Genomic DNA, 27,867 nt, shown 5'->3' on the forward strand with positions numbered 1-27,867 from the left:
AAACAAATGATTTTTCACCAATTATAAGCCAAACAAACTTAATCTATACTACAAACAGAAACAACTGATTGTTTCAATTTTTAGGAATGACAAGGTTCTACACACTTATTTTTTTTTTCAAATTCCATCAAATAGTATTATTATATACAGTGAAGTTTCGAAATGCATATTGCAAATATCAAATATGTGATACGATCAAGCTAAATAAGTCTAATGTCGATCAAAATAAAAATCCCATTTTCAATTTCATTACATGAGCCATTCTTAGAGCTTTATTTTGCTGAAAACCACATTATAATTAAGAGATATGCCTATTTGAGTGTTGCTCAGAACAATAAAATACAAAATCCGGCTCATTTTGATTGATCGCATCACATATCCAATCAATCAATTTTTCATATCATAATTTTGAGCACGAAAAAGTGTGGATTTACAAACCTGTATGCCGAAACATATAATATATTGGACAATTTAGTTAATAAACCTATTTTCTGATATTTTTTCTTTTCAACTACATCAAAAAAATACCTTCCTACTTTTTCAAACAAACGTATAAAATATACATATGTGCGGTTTTTAATAGCTTGTCTATTCAAAAGCGTTTTTGTCACCATGGGGTCTTCCTGTTGGTTTTGTTTTGGCTGGGTTTTTCTCGATGTTCGGGGAGTAAGGCAGGTTGTATTAATTGCCCCAGCTCAAGCCATATCAGTAACGTCACCCTTGTGAGGTAGTAACTGCGGCGGGCTATTCCCCTTCTTGATTGGCTGCCTTACGACCTTGCCAGGCTCGGGCCAATCAGATCTCTTGTTAGTGAGCGTCTGGTACTTCGCGGTTTTTTCCCTTTCCATCTCATTCACTTTTTCGGCTGGAGCGGTCAGGTTCGTTTGAAAATCTTGCAGCCGTGTGCTCAGCCGGGTATGGCATGTTTTGTCAGGGGGATCAGGGTCTGGACCGTGTCTTTTTTGGTAGTTTCAATGGTCGTGTCCGGAAAATATTTGGAGGTGTGTTGCCCCAAGTGGGATCCACCATCCAAATCATCAAATAATATGTCCAGAATCCGTTCCCACCTTTTTGTTCCCTATCAATGGGTAATCTCTGTAGATAGTCCTACTTGTTCGTGCATCAGTGTGGTGCTTTGACCGTTTCAGCTAATTCCACAAAAAATAAATGTTAATTGGGTGGTATCATAAATTGGCTGTGTGATGAGTTATTTTTCTCTCTGTGCATGTAGCCTAAGACCCTCTGAGGACAAATATATATATACATACAAACAAACATACAGAGCAAATCCATAATTTCAGAATAAATATATGCCTGATAATCAAAAGAGCAGCAGGAAACTGCCTGCAGCTAAGAGTAGCAATAGGTGTCAATATCCCAACCTGATTGGTATTTAACCACAGACTACTCTATCACTCTTTGCATGGTAATTTCCCTCCAAATAACCTGCTCAAATTGTATACCATAAAAAACTTGATAGTTAGCATATATGTGCTTACTATCCAGGGCTTTTGAAAACATGAAATTGTACCAAAGTCCAGCGTTTTACCAACTGAGCTAATGAGGTTGAGCCACAAATTTGCAGGTTTACTAGCTTGTTCGTATAACTATGTGTATCGATGATTTGATCAAAACCCTTTACACATTTGTGGATCTAGGGCACTTCATGTTTGCATGTTTTAAAAGCGCTTGATAGTAAGCACATAATTATGCTAACTATCGAGTTTTACGGAAGTTACACCAATATGATGTTTGATTGCCATAAGGCAAAAAAAAAATCGTTTGTTTGTCCATAAAGGCTTATGAAACAGTTGGGTCGGTAGGTCGTTTTTTTTTGTTTTTTGTTTTTGTTTTTTTAAAGATATTGCACTTGAATCTGACAATTTGAAGACTGGTAAATAAGTCAAAACACATAGCACTTTACTGGTTTAACTCTTGAGATGGTTCTGCATGTTATACTGTTCATTTTCTTTACATTTTCTTTCTTTAAATTTATACTAACCACTTGTTTTATACGATGTCCCATCGATGCCAAAAAAAAAATCAAAAATCAAAAAAAAAAAAAATTCAAAAAAAAAAAAATGTTTTTATACATTAGAGGTAAGCCAACCTACCCATATTTTGAATGGTTTTGCTGTCCAAATGAAAACACAAAGAAAATATTCCATCTTGTAATATTTTTGCGGGGGAAGAAATGTTTCAAAAATTTGTATACAAAATGTTTAAATAGATACTAAATACTCAGGGGGTAATTCCAATATACATGTATCTAAGGGTCGGACTTATGACAGCAAAAAAACGCACCATTGTTTCCTAAAAAACAATTTAACAAAAATGTGAAAAGCTTAAAAATTAGGCCAAACAACACAATATTCATCTCACTTCCAGTTCATTCTCCATCAGGGATGGTGCTCCTGTAGAAAGGAGGAGTTTACGATTATACTACTTACTAAGGATCACCCCCATTAAACATTGTGTTGTCGTGATTTATCAGTAAATATGGGATGAAATTACACAGTACATTAAATATGATTTGCTCAGTTCTTTAAGGGAGTACTACACCCCTGGCCAATTTTGTGCCTATTTTTGCATTTTTCTCAAAAATTATAGCGCATAAGTGACAAGTAAGATATGTATATTATAGGGGCAAGAACTACAACTACTGCACTGAAAATTCAGCAACTCAAGGCAAGTAGTTATTGATTTATTGATCAAAGATTGGTTTTCCCTCATTTTTGACTGTAACTCCACAACTGTTGTTTGTGCTGAAATACAATTTCCAGTGCAGTAGTTGTAGTCCTTGCCCCTATAATATACATATCTTACTTGTCACCAATGCGCTATAATATTTGAGAAAAATGCAAAAACAGGCACAAAATTGGCCAGGGGTGTAGTACCCCCTTAAATAACAATCCTTATATAATGTTGATTTTGAACTTACCTCAGATTTTTTTGAAAAGTGCAATGGATATCAAAAACACCAGACGTCAAAAAGTGCAAGCCCGACACTTTTATATCACATTTCACAACATAATAATAATTTGATGAATTACTTCTTTCATTTCCTCTGGCTTTGAAACTACCTGAAAATCTAGTATGGCCCAAACAAGAAGTGAATTTGTACAAAACTGTTTTGCGATTACAGAGGAAGTGGTTTGCTTTTCCCCTGAATATTTGACTTCCTTCTGATACCTGTTTCTGGAATTGTTTTGATTGTTGGGGAGGTCAACTAAGCATAAAGAATAAATAAATCATAAAAATACCTGGAAAACAATCATAAGAATCTGGGAATACAACACCAATAAGCAAGGCTATAGTTCCTCACTAAAACCAACCTCCAAAACTAGAATTACACGGTTCGTAAATCAAGTGGCCCCCATACAAAGGTGTGTAAATAACAAAGGTGTGTTAGTAATAATATGCAATATGCAAATAAGCTAATTAATATTCATAAATATGCAAATAACATGCCACAAAACTATACAGCACATTAGGTCACTATATACTATCACAATATCAAGTTAGAAGTTGATCGGTTATGGATTAATGAAAATGTAGGCAAGATAGGCAAATAAGCTCATTAATATTCATAAATATGCAAATAACATGATACAAAACTATACAGCACACCAGGCCACCAAATCCAATCACCAAACCAAGTTTGAAGTGGATCGGTTATTGCGTTTAAGTTGCAGAGTGGATTAATGAAAATTTAGGCAAAATATGCAAATAAGCTCATTAATATTCATAAATATGCAAATAACATGACACAAAACTATACAGCACATCAGGCTACCACATCCTATCCCCACACCAAGTTTGATATAATATTGAATGGCTGAGCATGATACCATAACATATCGGATGAGTCATAAAAATATCGGACGAGCCAACGGCGAGTTCGATATATTTGTATGATGAATCCGATATGTTATGGTATCATGCTAAATCATCCAATATTATCATTATTAAACTTTCTTAACTCCTAATAACCCTGAAAACATAATAATGAAGTTGATTGGTTACTGCATTGGATACCATTGCACACTATAACAACCAAAATGGCAATTCAGGCTTCAGAACTTGTATTTGCAACCAATCATCTTGCATATGCAGTACCGTTCTACAGCTTTCCCAGGTCAATAGACATGCCTCACATTTTATACTTCTTCATTGTATAATGTTTCCAATTGTTTTACAGAAGAAAAATACATCTGACCTCCACTTAATCAGCACATCACATGCAATTTCCCGTTGCCTGTCCCATTCTTATTGTCAAGGAATTTTGATTTTCTACAGTCTATGATTGAATGACAAAAGGAATTGTAAATAAATTAAATTTCCTACCTTTTGCACTGGAACTTCTTCCTCGATAAGGAGCTTTAGTTTTGGCAGAAGATTCTCCTTCAAAGCTTCCTTTACTTCGTGAAGATTTGTGGCGTGTGCTAATTCTAGAGGAAGTCTGTGCTGGGAGACTAGATGCCTCAGAGCCAGCCGAGGTCTCTGCCCAGGCGGCTTACCACACTACCTGGGGTAGTGGAGGCACGTGGCCTGTTAGCATTTATCTCTCTTGGTGTGGTTACAGAGGTGGTGGTGCTAGTCTTCGTCTCCGATGTGGCTGCTGAGTTTGGTTTTGAAGTCGGCTGCTGGTTGGGATTGGGGTTGGTACTGTTGTTACTGTTGCCCCTAGAGGGGGCTCTTCTCTTTGGAGCACTCGTCCTGAAAGCTTGTTGCTGTGCCACCTGGTATTTATAGGTAAGGCGGCGTGGGTGTACGACTGGTGACAGGCGTGCTCACGCAAGGAATATCATGGTGTCTTTTCTCTTCTTCTTTAACAGTGTGACTACTACTGGCAAGACTCTCGACGTCGGCGTGCGAGTGGTCGGAGCTTGTCGAACGCAGCCTCCTCTTGCGGTTTTGCTGTAAACTCCCCGCAGATGAGGTGGAAGATGTGCGATCAGATTTGACACTCAGACCACAAGAACTTATATCAGACAAGAGATTCCTATTCTGATCACCAGGCTCTGTGGGGTCTTTGAAGCGAGTATCAGAGCTCCTGCTTCTGGACCTAATAGGTGGCTCACCTCACTCGGCAGGAGTTCTTTTGTGGGGTTTAACCCCACTGCTGTGGCCGTTAGTCTTTTTGGACTTCTTTGAGGTATGCGCTTCTTACTCCTTCCTCTGTCACTGTCTGGGGATGTAATGGTCCCCTTGTTCGTAAGAGAATCAATATGATTGGAGGAGCACGCTTGCTCCTCTTCCTCTGAATCTGTCTCCCTGGCTACTTTCTTAGATGGGCAAGCAGCTGACGAAGAGGCTGTAGAAGAACTTCTCCGTTTGGAGGCCTTGGACTTCTTGGATTTGTGCCTGCGGAGGTAAAAAAATAATAATCAGAGACTATTATGCTTGCTGCTTCTACCTCTTTTATCAAGCCTATATTAAGGGGGTACTACACCCCTGGCCAATTTTGTGCCTATTTTGCATTTTTCTCAAAAATTATAGTGAATTGGTGACAAGTAAGATATGTATATTATAGGGGCAAGGACTTCAACTACTGCACTGAAAATTCAGCAACTCAAGGCAAGTAGTTATTGATTTATTGATCAAATATTGGTTTTCCCTCATTTTTGACTGTAACTCCACAATTGTTGTCTGTGCTGAAATAAAATTTCTAGTGCAGTAGTTGTAGTTCTTGCCCCTACATATCTTACTTGTCACCAATTCCTATAATTTTGAGAAAATTGAAAAATAGGCACAAAATTAACAAGTGTAATACTATAAACAAGTAATGGGAGACACATTCGTTCACGCCCGAATTTGAGATTTCTTGATATTTATCAACACCAAGATGTATTCTTTCACTTGAAACTGATAAAATACAACTTGCTAATATTTACTCGTATTTTGCTTGATTTGTTTCACTCTTTTCAACTCACATGTCACATGGCTCAAGACAGCTTAGTAAATTGGCGGGAAATAATGAGTCAGAAATCGCGAATGCGAAATATTTTGATTACTGCAGCGATTAAGCTTAGCGTGACGCTGGCGCAACTCTGGCGTATGTCCAACGCAGTCTAGGCGCATTCGGTTTGTTGTTCACGCCAGCAAATGTGGTGTAAACAAAACAAAAATTTGCAGTCAAAATGCCACTTAGATTTTTTAATTATTTTGAATTTTGGTGCACTGAAAGCAGACATTATAGATTTATTGGTGCAAAAAGATGCATATTTAGACCATGCACCAGATACAGCTTTTACAAGCGTGAAAGTCTTACCGTTTTAAAATATAAGGACGTTTTGTGCATAATTTTGACATTTTTTACTAATACTAAAAGCGTCTATTTCTCAGAGTTCACTTTTGACAATATTGCACGATTTTTGTGACAAGATAACTCGAAAAATATGCAAGCAAAAGGTAAACTTTTGCACTATCATTTAGAGTACATCAAAGCCTAGGGAAGGTTTTCTCATTTTTTCAAAATATTTGTTTTAAACAAAAATATACACCATTCTGTGCAATTTTTAGCTTAATAGAGTGACAAAATTGCTTTTTTCACATGTTTTTTTCAATGTTTGAAAAAAGAGGCAATTTCAAACAAATAAAAAACCTTCCCTAAGTTCATGTCTCTTCTTTATGAAAAGCTAACTGATTTTTTTTTTTACTCGAGCGGATTTTTGTCTAAGTTGTCACAAAAAAAATTGGGGGTAAAAAGTGAATTTTGTGATTTTTTCAAAAACTCGAGATTTTTGAACAAATCTGGCGTCTCATGGGATTCCTTGACTCATTTCCTTTCCAAAAATGTATAGTTTTATATACTTTTGACATACAATTCAGAAATAATGATGCTGGAAAAAGTCGATGTTCTCTCCCATTACACTGGCCTCAAATATAAACTTTCATCTGATCCTATTTTAACCTTTTTACAAACCAAGATTTCCATATTAGCTACTCATGCAATTATGAAATGCAATTTTAATCAAATTTATCAGTGCAATACACAAAGGATAAAGGTGAAATTTTTTATGCTTGACTTCAGAAACCTTAAGGATTCAGTTGGCTTCAGGCTTTGACCTCAGCATTGTAAATGAATGTACATAAATTGTCGGCTTTTCGCAACAATAGACTATCTTTACTACTCATAAGGCTCTCAAATAATGCTCACATGTATGATTAAATTCTTTAATCCCAATGTATACATTCCTAGAATGACCTGTGGTTTTTGGTGTACACAATTAGTGATTTTCTTCCCATTTTGAAGTCAACACTCATGAGTTCAGCTGGTTTCTCTTAATCTCTTAGTAGTGGTACAAAATTTACAAAATGTTAAACAAATATTAATTTTTACACTTATTTAATTTTTTTAAACAAAAGCTGTCAGGACTGAAATCTTTTGTTAATTTAAGGGGGTACTACACGCCTGTCCAATTTTGTGTCTATTTTTGCATTTTTCTCAAAAATTATAGCGCTTTGGTGACAAGTAAGATATGTATATATTATAGGGGCAAGGACTACAACTACTGCACAGGTAATTTTATTTCAACACAGACAACAGTTGTGGAGTTACAGTCAAAAATGAGGGAAAACCAATAATTGATCAATAAATCAATAACTACTTGCCTTGAGTTGCTGAATTTCCAGTGCAGTAGTAGTAGTCCTTGCCCCTATAATATACATATCTTACTTGTCACCAATGCGCTATAATATTTGAGAAAAATGCAATAATAGCCACAAAATTTTGCAGGGGTGTAGTACCCCCTTAAAACCAAAAGCTATCAGGACTGACTTTTCTAATTTTCATATCTATTAAAGCCATTTTTTCTTTTGAAATTAATTTTGTTAATTTGTTTAAATCCAGATTTTTATCATAATTACGATATTAATTCTGCCGTAGAGTACTGCGGTAGAGATAGTACATCTATATGTGGTTTTCTTTCATTTTACCACATTATTTCTGCTTAAAATCGATAGAAAATCTCCATGACAGTTATTCTATACTATTATTATCATTATTGTATTATTTTTGTGAAAGAATAACCAAATTTAATTTATTCAATACAATGAATACATTGTTGATTGTATCTGTGTTTAAAACACTATAACATGCGAGTGGTTTGCGATATGAAAATACACTGACTGTGAAATGCACTTTAATTTACCTACACACAATGACAAGAGATGCGTGCTCTAATAAGACTACAGGCATTATGAATAACAACAACAAATTAATAAAATAAATCATAAATCAAGGAACAAACAGAAAAACACAACTTGTACAGACCTAAGCGTGTGATTTGTTTTATGGTGCACACTTTCATAAGGGGATCATCAAGCACAAGGAGAAAATTGTACCAGGTTTTATGTAATCAGGTAAATTTATTGGGCAGAAGGAAAAATCTATATGACATTAGATGACAAAAACACACCCCCTGCGCTATGGTGAGGCGATGGACCTTTCAAGAGAGGGTCGGTCTGTCAGGCTTTTTATGACATTAGATGACAAAACACACCCCTGCGCTATGGTAGGCGATGGACCTTTCAAGAAGGGTCGGTCTGTCAGGCTTTTTTATGACATTAGATGACAAAAACACACCCCTGCGCTATGGGCGGGCGATGGACCTTTCAAGAAGGGTCGGTCTGTCAGGCTTTTACCCAAGAAATATCATAAAAATGTTGCTATTTTTACACTCACTTCCCTCATATTTTTTGTCACAATCAGTTCATCCACTTTAGCCAACAAAAAATACAGTTATCAATATTGCTGATTTTACATGCATAAAAGGCAAAAAAAAAATAATAATTAAATATCCCCAAATGCAATTTTATCTGGTTTGGTTTTATGACAAAATTTTAACCGTGAATCTGCAAAATAAATCTGCCACGAAAATAAATGTTCCAGTTAATTCTGTGTAAGCAGGGTAAGCCTCATGGTGTACGCATCATGTATGTATGTATGTACTGAGAAGGACATAATGCCTAATTGATCAGCGCTTGATAAATGTTGGCCATGACCTTCATTACATGTATACATGGGATGGTACAATTTGATTTCATTATTTAAATATGTAATCATTAATACCTTGTAAACTGTAAATTTAAAGCTGCAACATATTTTGATACAGCTTGCAATAATTGTGATAGTTTTAATCACCATGTATGACTGAACTTAACACTGTAAGCCTCTTTTTCTGTGTGCATGGTTATCAAAAGAACTTATCTCGATTTGACAAATAATTACATTTAAATGAATTCAGAGTAACTACCGGTACCGTATTGTCTCTAATAAACACTCCCCTCTAATAAACACCCCCTTCCCACACTTTTCATAGATTACAGGGATGTAGGGCTGTGGTATTTTCATTGTCAACAATCATCAAATCTCAAGATCCGACATCGACAAGTTGTCGACAAAGCAATACGTCGACAAAGTAAAAATATTACGTTCAGAGACCATGTTATAATACATCACAGATATACAGGGTGTAACAATAAAATTTGTACAATTTTATTTTGACTTCTCAGGAAAAAACCAAAAGCGTTATGGCACAAATGTTATATGCAATGCAATCAGTAATATCTTGGCTAAAAATAGACGTTTAGTTGGTTTCTTTACTAGCTTGGGTTCAAAAGTTATGTCCAATTAATTAAATCATCCAGAAAACATGTTGGGCCACTTTTGCCATGTTTGCGCATATCAAGTTTGAACCGCGTATATATGCTTATTGTGCATTAAACAGCGAAGGACTGACACAAAAGAATTATAAGTGGTGTTTCTTCATATAATTAACATGAACTTAACAATAATTATGATATTTATTTAAAATCCAAAATGAAGTCATGAAATTTCTTTCAAATTATCTTATAAATAAAGTAATTTCTCATATCCCTGAGATATCATTGGTAAAACAGTTTTTGCATCCATAACATGCACAAGTACAAAACAATCAGATTTTGAAATTAAGTTCAGCTGGGCATCTATCTGTTCTGGGGTGACCATTATTGCCAGTATTTCTGTTAACAAATTCTACATACTTCTCATGTAATTGTATGCCTTGATGGAAGACGTGAGTTTGGAAAATGAGCTATACACAATCTTATGGTGTCTACTTGACTCCATGTGCTAGCGAATCTCACAACCATAAAAATACGCTCTTCCAACGTGAATTGGGGTTGAAGTTTTTGAGCTGCAGCCACAATTTCTAGTAAATGAGGTTGATATGTCAGTGCTTTAGTTGTGACTTTCAAAACTAAAGGAGAAATTCCATTATGTAATAATTTTACCACTTCGAATACCCCATTGTTTAAAACTGCCTATCATAAGAGCATCGTCCAACTGGGCCATGGTTCCCGCCATGGTTCAACTCTATTCAGTCACTTTTGTAACACTTAGACAAAAGTGGCCCAAGCGGTTTTAAGACTAGGTTACATAATTGGCCATATCTTCACTTATATACCGTCAATTTTATTGAAACTAAGCTTAGCTGGTGGCTAAAGAAATTATCTTGATAGAAATATAAATATCAAACCAAAAAATAAGCGGCATACTTGTGTCATTCTATTTTCAAAATTGTACAAATTTTATTGTTACACCCTGTACATTAACTTAATCAGCATATATGTAAACTTCCAAAGAGACAATATGGTATTTTTACAAACATGCCAATCATTGGAAAACAAGATTTTATAATTTACCTAACCCAGAAGAGATTTTGACATGGATTAAGTATAGGCCTAACTGTAAGGTCTAAGGTTAGGATTAGGGTTAGGTTTTAAGCTTAAGATTAGAGTAAGGGATTAGATTAGGATTAAGATTATTATTATTATTCTAAAAACAACTTTTTTAATCAAATCTACAATTAAGTCTAAATATAGCTCTATTTTACATTCTAATTAAGTTGGTGCGTCTTGTCAAGAATACATTCAATTTGATTGGTTTTTCACCTATACATGACACGATAGTGGAAAATGATATCAGCGGACGCCGATACGCAACGGCAGCACACTTGTAGATCCTCAATGATCGTGCAATAATGCGTTTGCGTAATACACACGTATGCGCGAAATAAGAACGCGTCGGCATCCACTACTCAAAATATTGGCCAGCCCATCCGTCTTTTATTCTCTAAGTATCACTTTCACCCTATAAGGCACATCAAAACAATTTGTTGTACAACTTAAATTTGTTTAAAAATAACTAGATGGACCGCGGTTCTCGGATATCGCGGTTTTCGACGCACAGCGTCGACCGTGATGCCTCCACCAAAGGGAGTGATGTGGAATTCACTAAAACAGGAGACTGAATTTGACCTTAGATGACACCTGGATGACCCCAAAACAACCTTTCAATGACTCCTGGGTGACCCCAAAATGACCGCCCAAAAATTTGGCTCTAAATGTTGATTGACCTCAGATGACCCCTGGTGACCCCAAAATGACCATCAAAAAATTTGGCTCTAAATGTTAACTACCCACCAAGTTTCATGCCCATACGACAGTTTTTACTAATTTGACCTCAGATGACCCCTGGATGACCTCGGATGACCCTCCAAAAATTTGGCTCTGAATATTGACTGTACCCACCAAATTTCATGCCCATACGACAGATTTTACTCATTTGACCTCAGATGACCCCTGGGTGACCCTGGATGACCCCAAAATGACCTTCAAAAAATTAGGCTCTGAATGTTGACTGTACCCTCCCAAGTTTCATGCCCATACGACAGTTTTTACTAATTTGACCTCAGGTGACCCCTGGGTGACCCCAAAATGACCTTCCAAAAATTTGGCTCTAAATGTTGCCTGTACATTTGTACCTACCAAGTTTCATGGCCATATGACTATTTTTGCTAATTTGACCTCATATGACCCCTGCATAACCTCAGGAGACCTTGACCCACTAACCAATATAAACTTGTTATGTCTGGGGTCAAGATGCACCCACCCACCAAGTTTGAGGAACGTGCGACCCACAGTCTCCGAGAAAAGAGGTAACTAAGGAAAATGGGCCCTCTGACCTCAAATGACCTTGTACCTCAGTATATGACCTTGAACCTCACCCAAAAAAAAGTAGCCAGAGTTTTTGACCATCACCCACCTATCCTGAAAATCTGAAGTCAATCCGCCCATCCATGCCCGAGATATCGCATCCGGACGGAAGGACGGAAAGACGGAAGGACGGACATTGCAAAAACAGTATGCCTCGCGGTGGAGGCATAAAGAGGCATAAAAATATTGTTGTTGTTGATGATGTTTTGAAAAGAGACTGCATGATTCATATACAAATTTGTAATACCGGTATAGGTTAAGTGAGGAAACAGTACTTTATGTTCTCAACCACATGACCACAATGTGCATGTACATTGTACTTCCTGGGCATCACAGTCCATTTAAACACAGTTAACACCATAACACAATATATGTCATGGTTCTCAGGATTTGTGATGATGCACGGTCATGGTGTACTCAATTTGATCTAATCAATACTTCCTCTCCGAAAAATATTTAACATACATGTTTGTGTTCGATACTCTCTGTGTGAAGCATAAATGAAATGGGATAGCTGATTGGTAAATCACAGAAAATAAATTATGGCAACTTCTGATTTTGAGTATAGATTTATTATATGGTGCCATAGAACATACATCAGGTCCAATTGCGTGCCGGTACTCTATCACCGTCAGGATCCACTAAGTCAAAATATTATGTTCCACCCCAAATAAATAACATTATTTGTGATTATATATTCAGGCCTTTGGTTTTGTGAAGAGCTACAGCTATCACTCTCCTCTACAGCTCTCCTTAAATGCTTTTGGTGTGAGCTATAAATAGGCTTAGAGAAAAAACACAATTTTTGACCAAAAATGCGAGATGGCAACTTCAAAGTGCGAGAAAAAGCGAGATTTATGCCCCAAAATTGGCGAAAATCAAAAAAAAAGAAAAGGTCAAAAAATTGAGGGCAGTATTTCATTGACTCCATACCCCTGAGTGATACCAAAACAAATAGCCGAAGTTTTGTCTTCATAAATCAGCTTAAAAGGTCAATATACTGCAAGGTTTGAGTACGGTAGTAAATAAAGAATATTACTTGTGTTGTTGCTTGGATGTGCCAGAAAATGGACCGTTTTTGTAAATTCAGGCTGGAAAATCAGGTCAAACTTAAAAGCACTAAAAAGTGAGATTCACGGCATGAAAAGCGAGATTGCGTTTTCTCTCTAAGCCTAGCTATAAATCACTCCATCAGGGAGTTACTTCACCCAATATTCTGTAGAAATTTATTCACAAATTCTGACTTATCTGTAAAACATACTTGAAATCTATTGATTTTACCAAATTCAAAATTACACCTTTTGCATTCTAGGTGTCCTTTATCACAGGCATTTATACTGTAGAACAACTCTCGCCCACCACTCTCCTTAAAATTTCAATGGAGCTGATAGAACAGTTCTCCTTAATACCTCAAGGGGAGCTGTTGACAAAAAATTTAAACACAAAGCCTGAATATTAATCCAACCTTTACTTAAATGATTAGTTTTTAAGCTGGTTCGTATGGCTAATCACACTTGCCACAAAATAGCCACAATATAGCAATTCAGAATTGTGTACGGTATTATAAATTTAAAACTCAGAACAAACTAAAGAGGAAGTCTTCACTGCAACTTTTTTTAGAATTTCATAAAAATTCTAACATTTCTAATGCGTTTCTTTATTTTTTACCTCATGTTTCCACATTTTAATTTTTTTAGCTCACAATATATACATGGAGTGTGCTATGGATTCAAAGTTTCAGGGATGGTGTAAAAAGCTTAAAATTTAACAAGTTTTCTCTCACCAGCTTTTTCAGATAAAGTGTTCAAAATTACATTGTAAAAATCAGTTTTTGTAGAGAGTACCGTATTGGTCCAAGTATAGTCCCACCCGTTTTTTAGGTGAAAATTTTTCACAATTGGGGTGGGGGGTGGGATTATACTCGGAAAAAAAAAAAAAATTGCATTTTGAAATCATTAATTGAGTATGACATGAATACAAATTATCAATTTTCATATTAAAAATACAAAACATCTTGAATTTTTTTTTAATTTTTTTTAGGTCAACCATGAATGACCCTAGCATCTAGGTCTAGGTCCAGGGACACTCCACAACCGAAAAAAAACTTTACTTTTTTTTTTACAATTTCTGGAATTTTTCGAAAAATGGGGGTGGGACTATCCTCGAAGCGTGGGACTATACTCGGACGAATCACGGTATTCCAATGAGCTATTATAATTTCATTGACCCAGTTTAATGACCAACCAGTAAATATGCTGGTTGATCATTTGATGGAGCAGTTATGCAGTAAGCAGTATTTTGCACAGAAACCCTCAAAGTCACATGCTTGCATCAATTAAAGGCTATTTATACACATGCTGTCGCATACAAAACACTGCATTTATTATGCGCTGTGTTCACAATGTTATGGTACATTTGATTCCAGCCAGTATATACAATGCATAGTATCACGAATGTACTTTGCAATGATTTATAACAGTAAGAATGCAATCAATACATGTATTTAACAAAGAAGTAAAAAACCTTGCTTACTTGTGCTTGCGATCAGTTGACTTTGACTTGGCACGTTTATGCTTTTTACGGTGAGATGATTCTGGGGAACTCTCTGAATTCTGATGATGACTTGATGCTGCCGCTGCTGATGCAGCTGCAGTCTCTGATGATCCTGACTGGCGAGTTCTGCAGGAAACAATCAAAACAATACCATCTGTATACAGTGTGCACTTATTCACCACGATTACCACATCCTTCCACAAAGCTACTTGTATCTTTTATTCCAAATATCTTCATACACAAAGCAGAATGTCCATTGATTCAATTTTACAAGTGCCGACATTTAATCATTTTGATAATGACTGCTGACCAGGTATTACCACTGGCAGAAGTAAAATCACATGCATTAATATCTCAACTGGGATATGACACACTAATAAAGTGTGTCACAACTGCAACACTTTGATCATGTATGATGTAGATTTGACAGGAAGTGTTGGCACAGATCACAGGCAACCAAACTTTAGGGCTTGATGTTTTGTACAGATGCATTCTTGAACAATGCTTATAAATAAATTTGCCAAAGTGAAAGGGTACATTGTGTAATACAAGGGGAAGGGAAGAAGAAAACAAACAGACTGAGTACTGATGCAAAAGCTCATACTACATGAATATTTATAGTGTTTTGGACATGCATAAGATATCTTGTAATATTGTATCAGAGCAATGAGAGCTGTGATGTATACATCATCTAAATTTAGATGATCTATGGTTCATGTAAGAGCATTATAACTCAACTATTTTATAAGGTGACCTCAAATTAACTTTAGCCTCTCTATAACAGTGAACACCACTATAAATGAAGGTTTCCAAATCCATTGGGTTGCAATGGTTCAGCTATGACTCAAGTTTGATATAAAATTGGATGGTTTGAACTACAAATTTATTGGTCGAGCAGCTTAGCTATGAGTTTTAAAATATTGGACGAGACGTAATCGATCCAATATTTTAAAACTCATAGCGAGACAAATAAATTTGTAGTATTGGGTTTAAAAAACCATCCAATTTTATCATTATGTTTTCAGGATCTTTACTTGTCTTGAATCTCTTACGGCAAATTAGTTTGTGTTTATCATACTCTACTAGGTTTGCAGGTATGCAGCTTCTAAGTATATGATGGCCAGCAAAATACATGTAGGTGCAGCTGCAATATTTGAAGGATTTACCAATGCTAGCAGTAGAGTCTAGAGAGACTGACACTGTGGCACTATGCTGGTTTCATACTTTCCCGCCTCTCTGCTTTGCTGTTCTGATGATTTTACTGCACCGTGCAGTCGCACCAGAAACCCCTACGGATACCAGCAGGAAGTGTAGATATCAACCACTCTACCAGTTTGCCCAAAGTGACAGATAGTTAGGTCTAGGAGTTGAATTCAATTTCAAGTCGACTTGGGAGCTGAAGTACCGTATGAGAACATTAAATGATTTCTGGCGGTGCTGAGCAGCAATATTGGCTTTCATATTCATGCCGCTGCCGTTCAGCGGGTGCCGCTCTGCTTGCACTTGCAAAAAAGTACAAGTGGCTCATGAAACGGATAGCGGCAGAAGGTATGAAATCAGCATTAGGCTAGGCCTAAGACTAGGCTTGGGCTAAAATTCAGGCCTAGCTGATGAATGCATGCATTTTATTCAAGAATTAATTGCTCCCCACATAGTCATAGACCAAGCAGCTGCATAGGCTAGCAGTTCTAGTAGAACTAGTACTAAGAGACATTGGGTTGATTAAGGCCTAGGCTACACATGTAAGCCTTGAGGCTGAGGCTAAGCTTTGTGATTTGTGATTCATGAATCCAAGTGTGAAAATATTGAATCCAAAACATAATAATGATAAAATTGGATGCTTTACGCCCAATATTTATTGGTCTCGCATGAGTTTTAAAATATGGGCTCAATCAATCCAATTTTATATATATTTTTGTGGGACCTGAGAGCACATCAGAGTAGACCAAATTGCATTCGATGCAGACTGTCCTTCTGATATCAATATCGCTATGAGTTTTAAAATATTGGACTCGACTACGTCTCATCCAATATTTTAAAACTTATAGCTCGACCAATAAATATGGGCTCATTACAGGGGTGAAATTAAGTGGGAGACGGGAGCCGTTTGGCCCCCAGAAACCATGAAATGGCCCCTGGTTCCATCTCAATTTTAGTTGACCAGGGGACACTTTTTTCACAAAACTGGCCCCTGGATAGTGAACCAAAAATATCAAATTACATTACAATACAAGCAAATAGTGCTTACAATTACATGTATTTAACTCATCCAGCACATCTTTATTTTTATTGGCCCCTTGGTAATTGGAAATGGCCCCTGGTTCTTCCAAATCTTAGTGAACCAGGGGCCACTTTTTGCCAAAGTGGCCCCTGGTTCAAGCTCTCTTATTTTCACCCTTGGGGCTCAATCAATCAATCCAATTTTATGTATTTTTTTGTGGGACCTGAGAGCACATCAGAGTAGACCAAATTGCATTTGATGCAGACTGTCCTTCTGATATCAAATAATTTAGATTTTTCAAAATTTACAATATAATACTAATTTCATGGCAAATTATTTAAAAATTGACATTTATGGCATTTAACAGTCCTTGAAGTACACTTTATAAATCTAATGAAAATATCCATTTATAGTCATATTTCATTGTCATTCAAAGTAAAAGAGCAGACTTTTTTATTTCACAAAAATAGCAAATACGGTTCCCAAGAAATTGCAATTTGAATTGAAGCATTTTGCACGATCAAATGTATTAGTTATATGTATTTTATTGTTTTTCAAGCCGTGATATTTATTATGTTTTTTGTTGTTTTTCAAGTGGAGATACATATATTTAAAAATACAACATTTTACTCAAGTTAGACTATCTTTTGAATAAAGTGCTCAATCCCAAAAGGGAGAGCGTATAAAAAATTAAAAGAACAGACCTTCCATAAAAGGTAGTCGTTACTCTTGAGTTTCATGCCTAAAAGGCAATCGTCAGACGACACGATGAAATCAGCCCGGAGACAGCTCGTTTTAAAAGCAATTAAAGTATGGAAGCCGCCATTACCCTGCCATCGCGTAGGCCTGGAACACTACCGCGATTTCTACCGGCTATATCGGGTCCTTGCTCTGCGTTCAAGTCATGAAAAATCGCGGCTTGCTGCATCCACGGTTAGACTTTTTCAAGCCTGCTACAGCGCATTTTTTTCAAATGTTGAACAGGTTTTTGAATACTTTTAATTATATTTTTTAGCGCATCCATGAACTTAATTTATCAAATGCATTAAATCAACCATGAATCCCGCTATCCGGGCCAAGATTTATACAAGAAAAATACTGTTTCAATCACGAAAATTAATCTAAATTTCGTGCATACACGTAAGACTTGGCGATAGTCTATTCAGATATTGTTGTCAAGCTCGAGGTGATTGACCCCTAATGATTGACAGTTGGGAACGCGTGATTGTGCGCGATGCTGAACGCGTAGTCGTGGTAGCCGGGTTCTAAAGTGGGTGCTAAAACCTCAAATGGCGACCTCCATGCGTGTACCGGGGGGGGGGGGTGCTAAAGTGGAACCAAAACAACAGCGGGAATCGTGTGTTAAATCGACATAGAAAAGAACAGGAGGGATCAGCGAAATTTACTGTCAGCCCTCTGATGAAATGCTTTGGGTGGACTACCATCACTTGGGAATGTGAAAGAATATACATTCCATGGTGTCAACACAGCCAAAGTCTATTCAGAGTCAGTCTGTCTATCGGAGATAGTCAGAAAGTGCTCAACTGCAAAACAGGAGCGTATTAACAACATTTTACTCAAGTTAGAATTTTGTCTTTTGAATTAAGTGCTCAATCCGATAGACAGACTGACTCTGAATAGACTTTGGTTGTGTTGACACCATGGAATGTATATTCTTTCACATTCCCAAGTGATGGTAGTCCACCCAAAGCATTTCATCGTTGTCTGACGATTGCCTTTTAGGCATGAAACTCAGAGTAACGACTACCTATTCTGGAAGGTCTGTTCTTTGAATTTTTATATAATTTAAAAATATATGTATCTCAAAAAGCAAATAAGCTTTTATCTGACATGTTATCTTCACATTCAAAACAAATTGTAATAAATCAAGTGCCTGCTTTTTGATTTTCATCTAATTTGCATAAAAAATCAAAAGGTGTTTCTAGATCAAGGGCTTATGCAGCTAGCCGGCAGACCCGGCAACCTCTGAGATCACAAAACTGTATTCTGAAACCCCAAAAGTCGTATTTTCATTAAAATATGTATTTTCCAAAAATATTAAGCGTTGATAAGCTTACGTACAATGTTATACGATCCACTGTAAGAGTGAGGTTTATTAAATATTATTGTATTTTTTCGTTTTTCTTTCATTCTTTTTCTTTCTTTCTTTTTTTTTCGTCTTTTTTTTTAACTTTCTTTTCTTTTTTTCTTTCTTTTCTTTTTCTTTCTTTTCTTTTTTCTTTCTTTTCTTTTCTTCTTTCTTTCTTTTTTTTCTTTCTTTTCTTTTTTTTTTTTTAATTTCTTTTTTATTTCAATCAAATTAGTATAATTACCTAATATTTACCGCCACCGCTGGCTGGAATAATAATTTTAATACTGCCCTCTTTTTTTTCTTTTTTTTTTTTTTTTTCTTTTTTTTTCTTTTCTTCTTTCTTTCTTTTTTAAATTTTTCTTTTTTATTTCAATCAAATTAGTATAAGGCCAAAAAAAAAAAAAAAGGTTTGTCACAAAGCACAATAGCTTTGAAAAAAATGATATTTAGAAAAAAAAATGCGAATTTTTTTTTTTTTTTTTTTTTTTTTTTTACATTTTCGGCACAATCAATTGGCGATCATTTCTGACAAAATGTCAAAAATAAATACTCCAAGAACTGTATGACATGTTCGCTCTGAATACCGATCTCTTGAAACAGTATGCAAGTAACGGCTCTGCGAACGAAATAGCGGGACAATCGACTCTACTTGTAGATCTAGAACACGGCACTGGGAATTCCCCATGTGCAGATATTTTGCTGCTCGATAAGCGATTTCATATCGGTATACCAGAGAAAAGATCATCATTTAACTAATTTTCATACCATGCCGAGTAAATATTGGAGTTTCCTCAACACATAATGTCAACTTTTTGTACTCCTTACTTACGGTAATGTTTAAATGTAGGACAAAATAGCGGCGCACATCAACATTTGTGGTGTTGAATTTTGCACCAATTCAGTGGCACTACTCACAACATTTACATTGTCACGTCGTGTGATCTAAATTTTTCAGAACTTGTACGGAAACTTGAATTGTTAAGCGTATTTTTTAGTGTAGGTAGGGTTAGGGTTTAGGTTAGGGGTTTTAGGAGGTGATGGTTAGAATAGTTAAACCGGGAGTAAGAACTACGCTTATGCATGCCATGGGTATTTGGGGCGCCGTTTTGTTACAAAAAAAAAAAACATAGCCAAAAGGTCCAGAGACAAACCTTTTTTTTTTTTTTTGCCTAATTACCTAATATTTACCCTACCGCTGGCTGGAATAATAATTTTAATACTGCCCTCTTTTGTCAGGTAGTTGTCAACCATGTAAACACAGGGATCTCGCCGTATTTTCTCGATATCACGGCTGTTTTGCTGTCAAAATTTTCACTCACAAAGCAGTATTACCATGCATAATATTAATTATTGAAGTAAATTAGGCCATAATTTGGTATTTCAGGGTTCAGTTGCTTGAAAATGATGTGCATAATGCAAGTTGAGGAAACTTTTGAGCCTAGTTTTATGACACCTGGATTTACAAAACAACATGTGGGAATTTTTGTTGCCTACGACGGGACGCAGTAACTCACTGCTTTTGCAATATTCATGCGTGAGATTCGGGTTTTGGTGGGTCCGGGACTCAAAAACGCAGCCTAGCCCGACCCTAGCACCCATGCATGGGAAATTGTAACATTTGTTAAGCTTATTACTGGGTAATTTTGTCATTTGAAAGGAAATTTACTAGATGATGTGAAACTTTACTATCTGCGCCAGTAGAGGCAACGTTATGCAATTGCAGTGTTGCAGGCCGAATGTGGTTCAAAATTCGGCACGCTGATTATCATGTTCCCTTTCTAATTCAAAATTTCCTTCAGTAATCAAGAGAAGTTCTACATTTTTGAGTAGAGGAAACTCACAAATTTACTAGCTGAAGCATTAAAATAATGTGAGGAATCTATGAAATCCTGAAAATCTTGTATAATTTTGGAAGATTGTCACGCAGTTTCTGCTTGTACAGCGCATATTTTTAAGTTTGACCGCATGTATTCATTTTTGCATACCAGTTCAGGGGTTTTCATGCGCAGAAAAATGAAAACATGTGAAAGAAAAATAAAAGCTTCGTTACAGCCCGTCCGGAAATTATGTAACATAAAATGTAATGTAACATAAATGTTGAAGTGAAGTCGCGTAGCATTGTAACATAATTTTAAAATACAGATAAAATACACACCGCCGGCATAATTACACAGATTGCGATATTGTCTAGAATCACTGCTGATGAGTTATTGCAGTACTGAATGATCGACACGTACGTGAGTTGGTAATTTCTAATTCTAGGGATTGGAAAGAAATGCTTCGCAGGTGGTGTGTAGAGATATGCCATCGGTGCAATACGACGCAATGCTATCGGACGAAAAAAAAAAAAATGACAAAAATTTGTCTTGACTTGAATTATGTTTTATAGTCAAAATACTCCAGGAATTCAGTAAATATCATGATATTTGGCCTAAACTTGAACTCCTTAGCAATGAAAGTAACAAAATCTGATACTGATATATTAAAGGAGTATTTCGTGATCCTAGCATCCTCTATTTATGTCATTTTTCATTAGATATCCACGAGAAAAACCTATTCCCAAAATTTCAGTTGATTCCGATTTTGCGTTCGCGAGTTATGCATGATTATGTGTACTGCTCCATAGACAATGCGTTGTAATTTCGTTCTGGTGCACCAGAACGAAATTAAAATTTTTAACGATATCTTTGCTAAACGAATTAATCTGCAAGAAATATTTTGTACATAAACATTATGTAGCCAGAGGTTTCCTGTGATATAAAAATCTCAACTTTTTTTGAGAAAAGTGGGGGGATGAGGCTCATGAGGCTGTGGATCACGAAATGCCCTTTTAAAACGGTACATTCAATACTTGAAATATTAGAGAACCCCTCATTTTAGGATTTGACCGCATATTTTTAACAGTTTCAGGGGGTTCAGGGGTTCTGAGAACCCCTGGTTTTAAAACCTAGTGCTACCCCTGGTAAAGTGTGCTGAGGCTTGTGGATCAACATCTAGGCGTTATGCCTGTGCGTAGCGCACTATAAAATCACTGTGCTTTTTTTTTTAATTTCGGAAAAATTACCTACCAAACTACAGTACAAATTCAATGCTATTCCATGCATATTTCACCGGCAATAAATTGGACAAAATTATATTTTATGGTAGCCATGATGTATCTTCTCTTAATTCCATGGATGGTTCAGATAGATAATCGCTTACGGACAATCACATATTTCCCCAGAGGGACCACAGCGCCATTTTTAACATCATTCCGATGGGCGCAGTTCCAAACAAACATATTACACAATAAGTACAGACGAGGAATCAAAGAATATCGCGATGATGTTACGACCTGCATTTCATGACCACTGACCTAAAGCCTTTCAAGCATCGTTAATCTCATTTTTCAGTCGTTTTATTGCGACACGTAATGTTATTAGAAGTACACGGACACTATTTTGATTTTTAAAAAAAAAAATTGAAATCAGTCAGAAAAATGTCTTCATCAAATGTTCACAAAACTTTTTACAGGCCAATGCTTTGATGTTGTTTTTCACCTGTATGGGGTTTTAGGTAGAGAGGGAAAGAAACACAAAATATGTATGGTATTACCTTTCACAAGTAGTATTTTTGATTAAATCAATCAATGAAGAATTGCCATCAGTGACTTGTAACTCTGACTTTGTGTTGGACGTGGCAACTGCACCTCGTCGTAAACGGCGCTGTGACCCCCCTGTGTGGTGGTAACTAGGGTTCTGGTCGGCCATAATAGGCTGCGGCCTGGGGCCGAGACATTCCCAATTTATCTGCTCTTGCTGGCTGTTATATCTGTAAAGAAATCATACATGGAAATGTTGAAATATTTTAATGTTTAGCCATTATAAACTTCGGACAATAGAATAAAGGCATGGATTTACGATCAGGATTGAGTGAATCGACCGGGAACTTTTTGCAAAATCATGTCAGAAGAATGTCATTTTACCGTATTTATGTAAAACTTAAGTGTTCATCCACAATCAACATTTTGAATTTGATGCTATTAAAACATCTGACGAAATTTGGCGCACAGAACTTGTCTATTTCTGTACTCCCCGGGTCATGCACCAATGGCCATTTTGACCAAAATTTAAATATTAATTGATAATAAAAATATTGTCACTCTCAGACAAAAGTGCTACCCAGCCGCGTCTGACCACCTCTGAAATGCACCCTTAATGGCGAATTTTCACATAACCAAATTGCGCCCCTTAAACACATGGAAAATCCTACCGTAAATGGCGTAGAACATACAAAAACAATACCCTAAAATGACGGCAACTGAGAAATATCTAATTTATACCCTAAATGGCGTGAACAGAAAAATGGGCTAATTTGATACCCACAAGGTGTCTTTTTGATGTTGCAGACCAATAGATACATTGTACTAAAGAAAACATGCAAAGGTAACAAGAATCAATTAAAAAGTGGTGATTTTTATCAAATTAGTGCAAACTCGCTCAAACAATAATATAAACCCTAAACGTCTAAGGATTTGGCTGAAAAAGGACCCCTAAATGGCGATGCCTTTTGAAAAAGTCTGTTTTTCAAAAAGACGTCAACGACGCTGTGTGGTGAAAAACATATCCTTTTAGACGTTTTTCTTGGACGCGGGTGCGTAGCAAGTCAAGTAGTGAGTGACCCCCCGGGGAAATAAAGCAACAGTATAAATAATTATGTAAATCATGCATTGAATTCCTTCAATTTCATACAGAAATCCATACAATTTTTTTTTAATGGGTGCCCTTCAGAATCCTTATTTTGCAGCCTGGCGCTCAGTCCTTGCACGGAATTGGGACATGTTGTGGGAGTTATGCCTACGCTTAGGCAAATTGTGACTGAAGTGATCAAAGTCGTAAATAACATCTGATGCAAAAAATGTCAACGCTGTCCGACCGAAAAACGATAGCAACATCATAATCTAGCCTCAAATGCATACCTCGAATGTGTACCGTACATGTTAATTTTTTTATTTCTTCTGTGGTCGAGCCCAGCCCTCGAATTAACCCACGGCACCGACGGCATATTGCCGTGGGTGCCCACCCCCATTGCCGCAATGCCCTCAAAATATGTCCTTTACCGACGGCAGTCACTTGCAGTGCCCCTAAATGAAGTTGCTGTGGGTGCCCTAGCCGGCCAGCCCTGCCCCTTCATTATAAAATCATTAACAAGTACTGGTTAAATCCCCGCAAAATTGTGGAAAATTAAATCGAAAATCTTGAACACGATCGCTATTTTGAGCATCGTAACCCAGCTCTCAATCACAGTAGCCTATACACAATAGTTTGTTGTGAATTAATATTCATTACCCCTACGTAAGCTTACATATTCAGCCAATCACATCGGCTTTTACATTATCTGGTTACTAGAAATCTCACTTCATTTTCTCGATTGGTCAGAGAAATACCTTCAGCGTACTATCGACCAATCAGAAACGCTGTTAGTAACTAAGCAGCTAAGCTTCCTCGACCTCGTGTCGTGAACAAAATCTGAGCGCTGGGCAAATCAATTGATCTCTCGATTAGCAAACATTGACTTCCCATTGCAAACCGATGGCGATACCCTTCCGGTATCGTCTTATCTTGTACATGTAAGCCCATCTCTAGATATTTTTTGCACGAAATAGTTTTTATCCTGGCGAATTTGATCAATATTATTACCAAAGTTACAGCTGTTTCATCGCTGTTTTGAGTCAGTTTTGCAGCTCAGAACTAGGGATCGCAAAATTTAAGTAAATTAAACTGTTGATTTTTGATTGCTTTGTATTATTTTTAAAGCAGGTTTTTTAAGCAATCAGGTTAGTTTTAGTGTAAAGTTGAGAGTCAAATTTTACTTTGGTGTCGAATTCAGCTGACGGCAATGCATCTATTCGCTTTTGAAAAATTGCCTTGGTGCCCTTCTCAAATTTTCAACAGTTGCCTTGATGCCCATTTGAAATATTACAAATTGCCGTGCTGCCTTGCCTTTTCAGTGAAAATCCACGGCAATTATCAACTTGCCCTAAGAAAGTTGCCGTGCCCTTCAGATCCTTAATTCGAGGGCTGGTCGAGCCCCGACCACGGAAGGTGGTCGAGTCGAGCCCTGATCACGGAAGATATAAAAAATTGGTACAATTACCGAATAGGGTGCAGCTTGCTAGACTCGGGTCCAGTCCTCATTTACAGACTTTAGGTTAGGGTTTAGCCTAGGGTTGGTGTAGGGCTAGTACAAGGAACTTATACGTTGTCCTCATTCACAAACTGATACTATCTGCAGTGTTCGAAATAAGCACTTATCCTCTTGTCCAAAAATCACTGGGGACAACCATATTGAGCTATGTACTTATCCCCTGGACAACCACTATATTTTACCTCCAAAAGTATGACACATTTTTGGGACAACCAAAATGTATTGAGGACAAGCAGAATTCATGCTTTAGTTATACTCGGGATAACCTCCATATTTTCCTTATTTCGGACACTGACTATCTGTTCAACGTATAAGACTATTACCGTACGGCAGCGTGTTGAAGGAATATTACACAGTCAAGAATAGGCTCCGTCACCCGTTGTTTGGGATCCCAAAACATCAAAACACCAAAAGTGATGCACATACTTACTTTAGGCCTGGCATTTTCGGGTAATTTTGTACCCGGCGCATTTTAAGTTTTTTATTTTTTCGGTTTTGTAGTGTCCCTGGACCTAGACCTAAATGCTAGGATCATTCATGGTTAACCTAAAAAAAAAATTAAAAAATTTCAAGACGTTTTGTATTTTTAATATGAAAATTTGTAATTCATGTCATACTCTATAGTATTAATGATTTCAAAATGCATTCAAATTCAATGCATTTTGAAATTAGGTCAACCATGAATGATCCTAGCATTTAGGTCGAGGTCCAGGGACACTAAAAAAATATATATATTATTTTTTTAATTTGGTACCGGGCAGGGTATTTCCTGCCCAGGTAATGTAATCTCGGGTGGGTACCCGCTAGCCCGCCCGAAAATGCCAGCCTTAACTTACTTAAGACTGTCTTTTATCACAAAGTTTTGTCAACTTGCCTAGTAGAGAAGGTCAAGTTTTGCCAAATTTAATCGCTGTGCAATCCTAATCCTATGCAAGTCCCACATCACATCATTATCGGCAATCGTGTTTTTTACTGAAGTTTGGCTGGTACCCACCAGTGTCATGCACGTGACACAGCTAAAAATATTGACCGGGAATCGGGGATCATTAAAATGTCAACCGTTTCAAAATACGCAATGACAGTAAACTTATTGGCGAGCGGTCCGAATTTTGAGCCATACAAGTTTACGTGGTGAACGTGGTAGTATGGTAGGGCAGTCTTGCAATAAGACTATTTAATTTGTGTACATTGTGGAACATACTCTTTGCGTGGCTGTGTGTAGTATCCGTCAATTGCAAGCCCGGCTACCTGGCACTGTAGACACAATACCCGGGACTGTCACCCTGAAATTACCAGAAAGTACGTCCCCGGTACCCGGGACTGTACCCGGGATGTACAATCAGTCGTCCCGGTAGCGGGGCCATGATACCGTTATGTAGATGTTATGACGTTGAAACCGGCTGGCATGGCATGCATGGGCGGGGACAGTACCGTGGTTTCACCCACAATTTGTGCCCCGGTACCCGGGACAATACACGGGGCATAGCGGGATTGTTACAATTGCCTTTGGTAATCTCCCCCGCTACGTCCCCGGGTCCCTGGTAGCAGGGCTTGCAATTGACGGAATCATAAGCTGTTGTACGCAGATAACCTTGCTAATATGGACGCGTAGAGTAGCGTTGTACACTCGCATATTACCATGATTAGTCGCAGAGTAACACATGAACAAGCGCAGTTGAACTTGAATGTTCCACATTAGCACATGATATGTACATGAATTAAATAAAATTTTGTTCTTTATTCTCAGTTGCACCCTGGCAATGCCTGGCCTATTCGGCAATTGCTCCAAAAATTTATCGAGTTCTCGAGTATTAAAGTTCACATACTGAAATCTGAATTAGTATAATTATGATAATCACGACAATCAATCAATGAATAATAACATCATATATTGATATAAACATGATTTAAAATACTTTTTATCCCAACATGCCCAATGAACTTTAAATCTTCGTTCTGGTAGAAAATGTTTTATTTTGACCCTTGCCTATATCATGCCAAGCATTATGATCTAAAATGATACTGGTTACTTTGTTGATGGCGATTCAGTACAATCATGACAATCTGATCTGATCATGCATGCATGCGATCAGCTGATCGCGAGAGTCATGAATGAAGCTGGAGCTGTAGGACGTCATCATGGGTTCATGGCATGGGCAAGTTCCAACTTCCCTTTACTTACACACCTTTCTTTTCCTTCCATAGATAAAACTTGACATTCAAGCGTGCATCCTACTACACTTAATACTTATGTGCGTTTAAAACTGGCAGATTATGTGGATTTTCAAAATTCTAAACACTGAAATAACCGAAATATTGTAAGAAGTTCGTGAGTTTATTTAGACCGAGACCACACAAAGCACAAGAAATTCCTGGTTGATTACCACGCAGACATAAAATATTTAGCCCATAAATTTACATATTTCTATGGTAAAATTTGACAATCGCTGGACCTTTCAAATAAGTAAGATAATGACAACGCCATACATACACAATTTAAGACTTCTTGAACGTATTTTGGGTTAAAATCTGGAAATTTCTGGAGTTGTCTATTCCTCTTTCCAGACGACACCTCAGCTCTCAATCTGCAGTATCAAAGTAATTCTATATCACGATGATGTAATTTCCTTTTTGGTCAATATTCTCGCTTAATCATCTGTTCTTAGTTACTGAAAAAATTATATGGTATAAACCAAGGCGTACTTTCCCCTATCTAAATGATATAAGATTAGAAAAAGAATAATAACTAGTTGACAAAATCATTAATTTTTCC

At 36.9% G+C, this 27,867-nt stretch overlaps 2 protein-coding genes across 2 annotated transcripts in view; both read right to left on the reverse strand.

Annotated features, from left to right (window-relative positions):
- Positions 1-2,118, reverse strand: part of LOC140154533 (E3 ubiquitin-protein ligase TRIP12-like) — a 59,063-nt gene extending 56,945 nt beyond the window's left edge. The window contains 1 exon segment of the mRNA XM_072177103.1: positions 2,115-2,118. Within this exon segment, the coding sequence (XP_072033204.1) occupies positions 2,115-2,118 (4 nt within the window).
- Positions 2,119-4,389: 2,271 nt separating this feature from the next.
- Positions 4,390-27,867, reverse strand: LOC140155418 (uncharacterized). Its single transcript, XM_072178264.1, has 4 exons — positions 27,586-27,867; positions 22,503-22,718; positions 14,575-14,721; positions 4,390-5,367 (listed from the first exon to the last, which is right to left on the reverse strand). The coding sequence occupies exons 2-4, from the start codon at positions 22,655-22,657 to the stop codon at positions 4,986-4,988; spliced, it is 684 nt and encodes a 227-aa protein (XP_072034365.1). The 5' UTR covers positions 22,658-22,718; positions 27,586-27,867; the 3' UTR covers positions 4,390-4,985.

Source organism: Amphiura filiformis, chromosome 6 (assembly GCF_039555335.1).
Source record: "Amphiura filiformis chromosome 6, Afil_fr2py, whole genome shotgun sequence".
NCBI lineage: Eukaryota > Metazoa > Echinodermata > Ophiuroidea > Amphilepidida > Amphiuridae > Amphiura > Amphiura filiformis.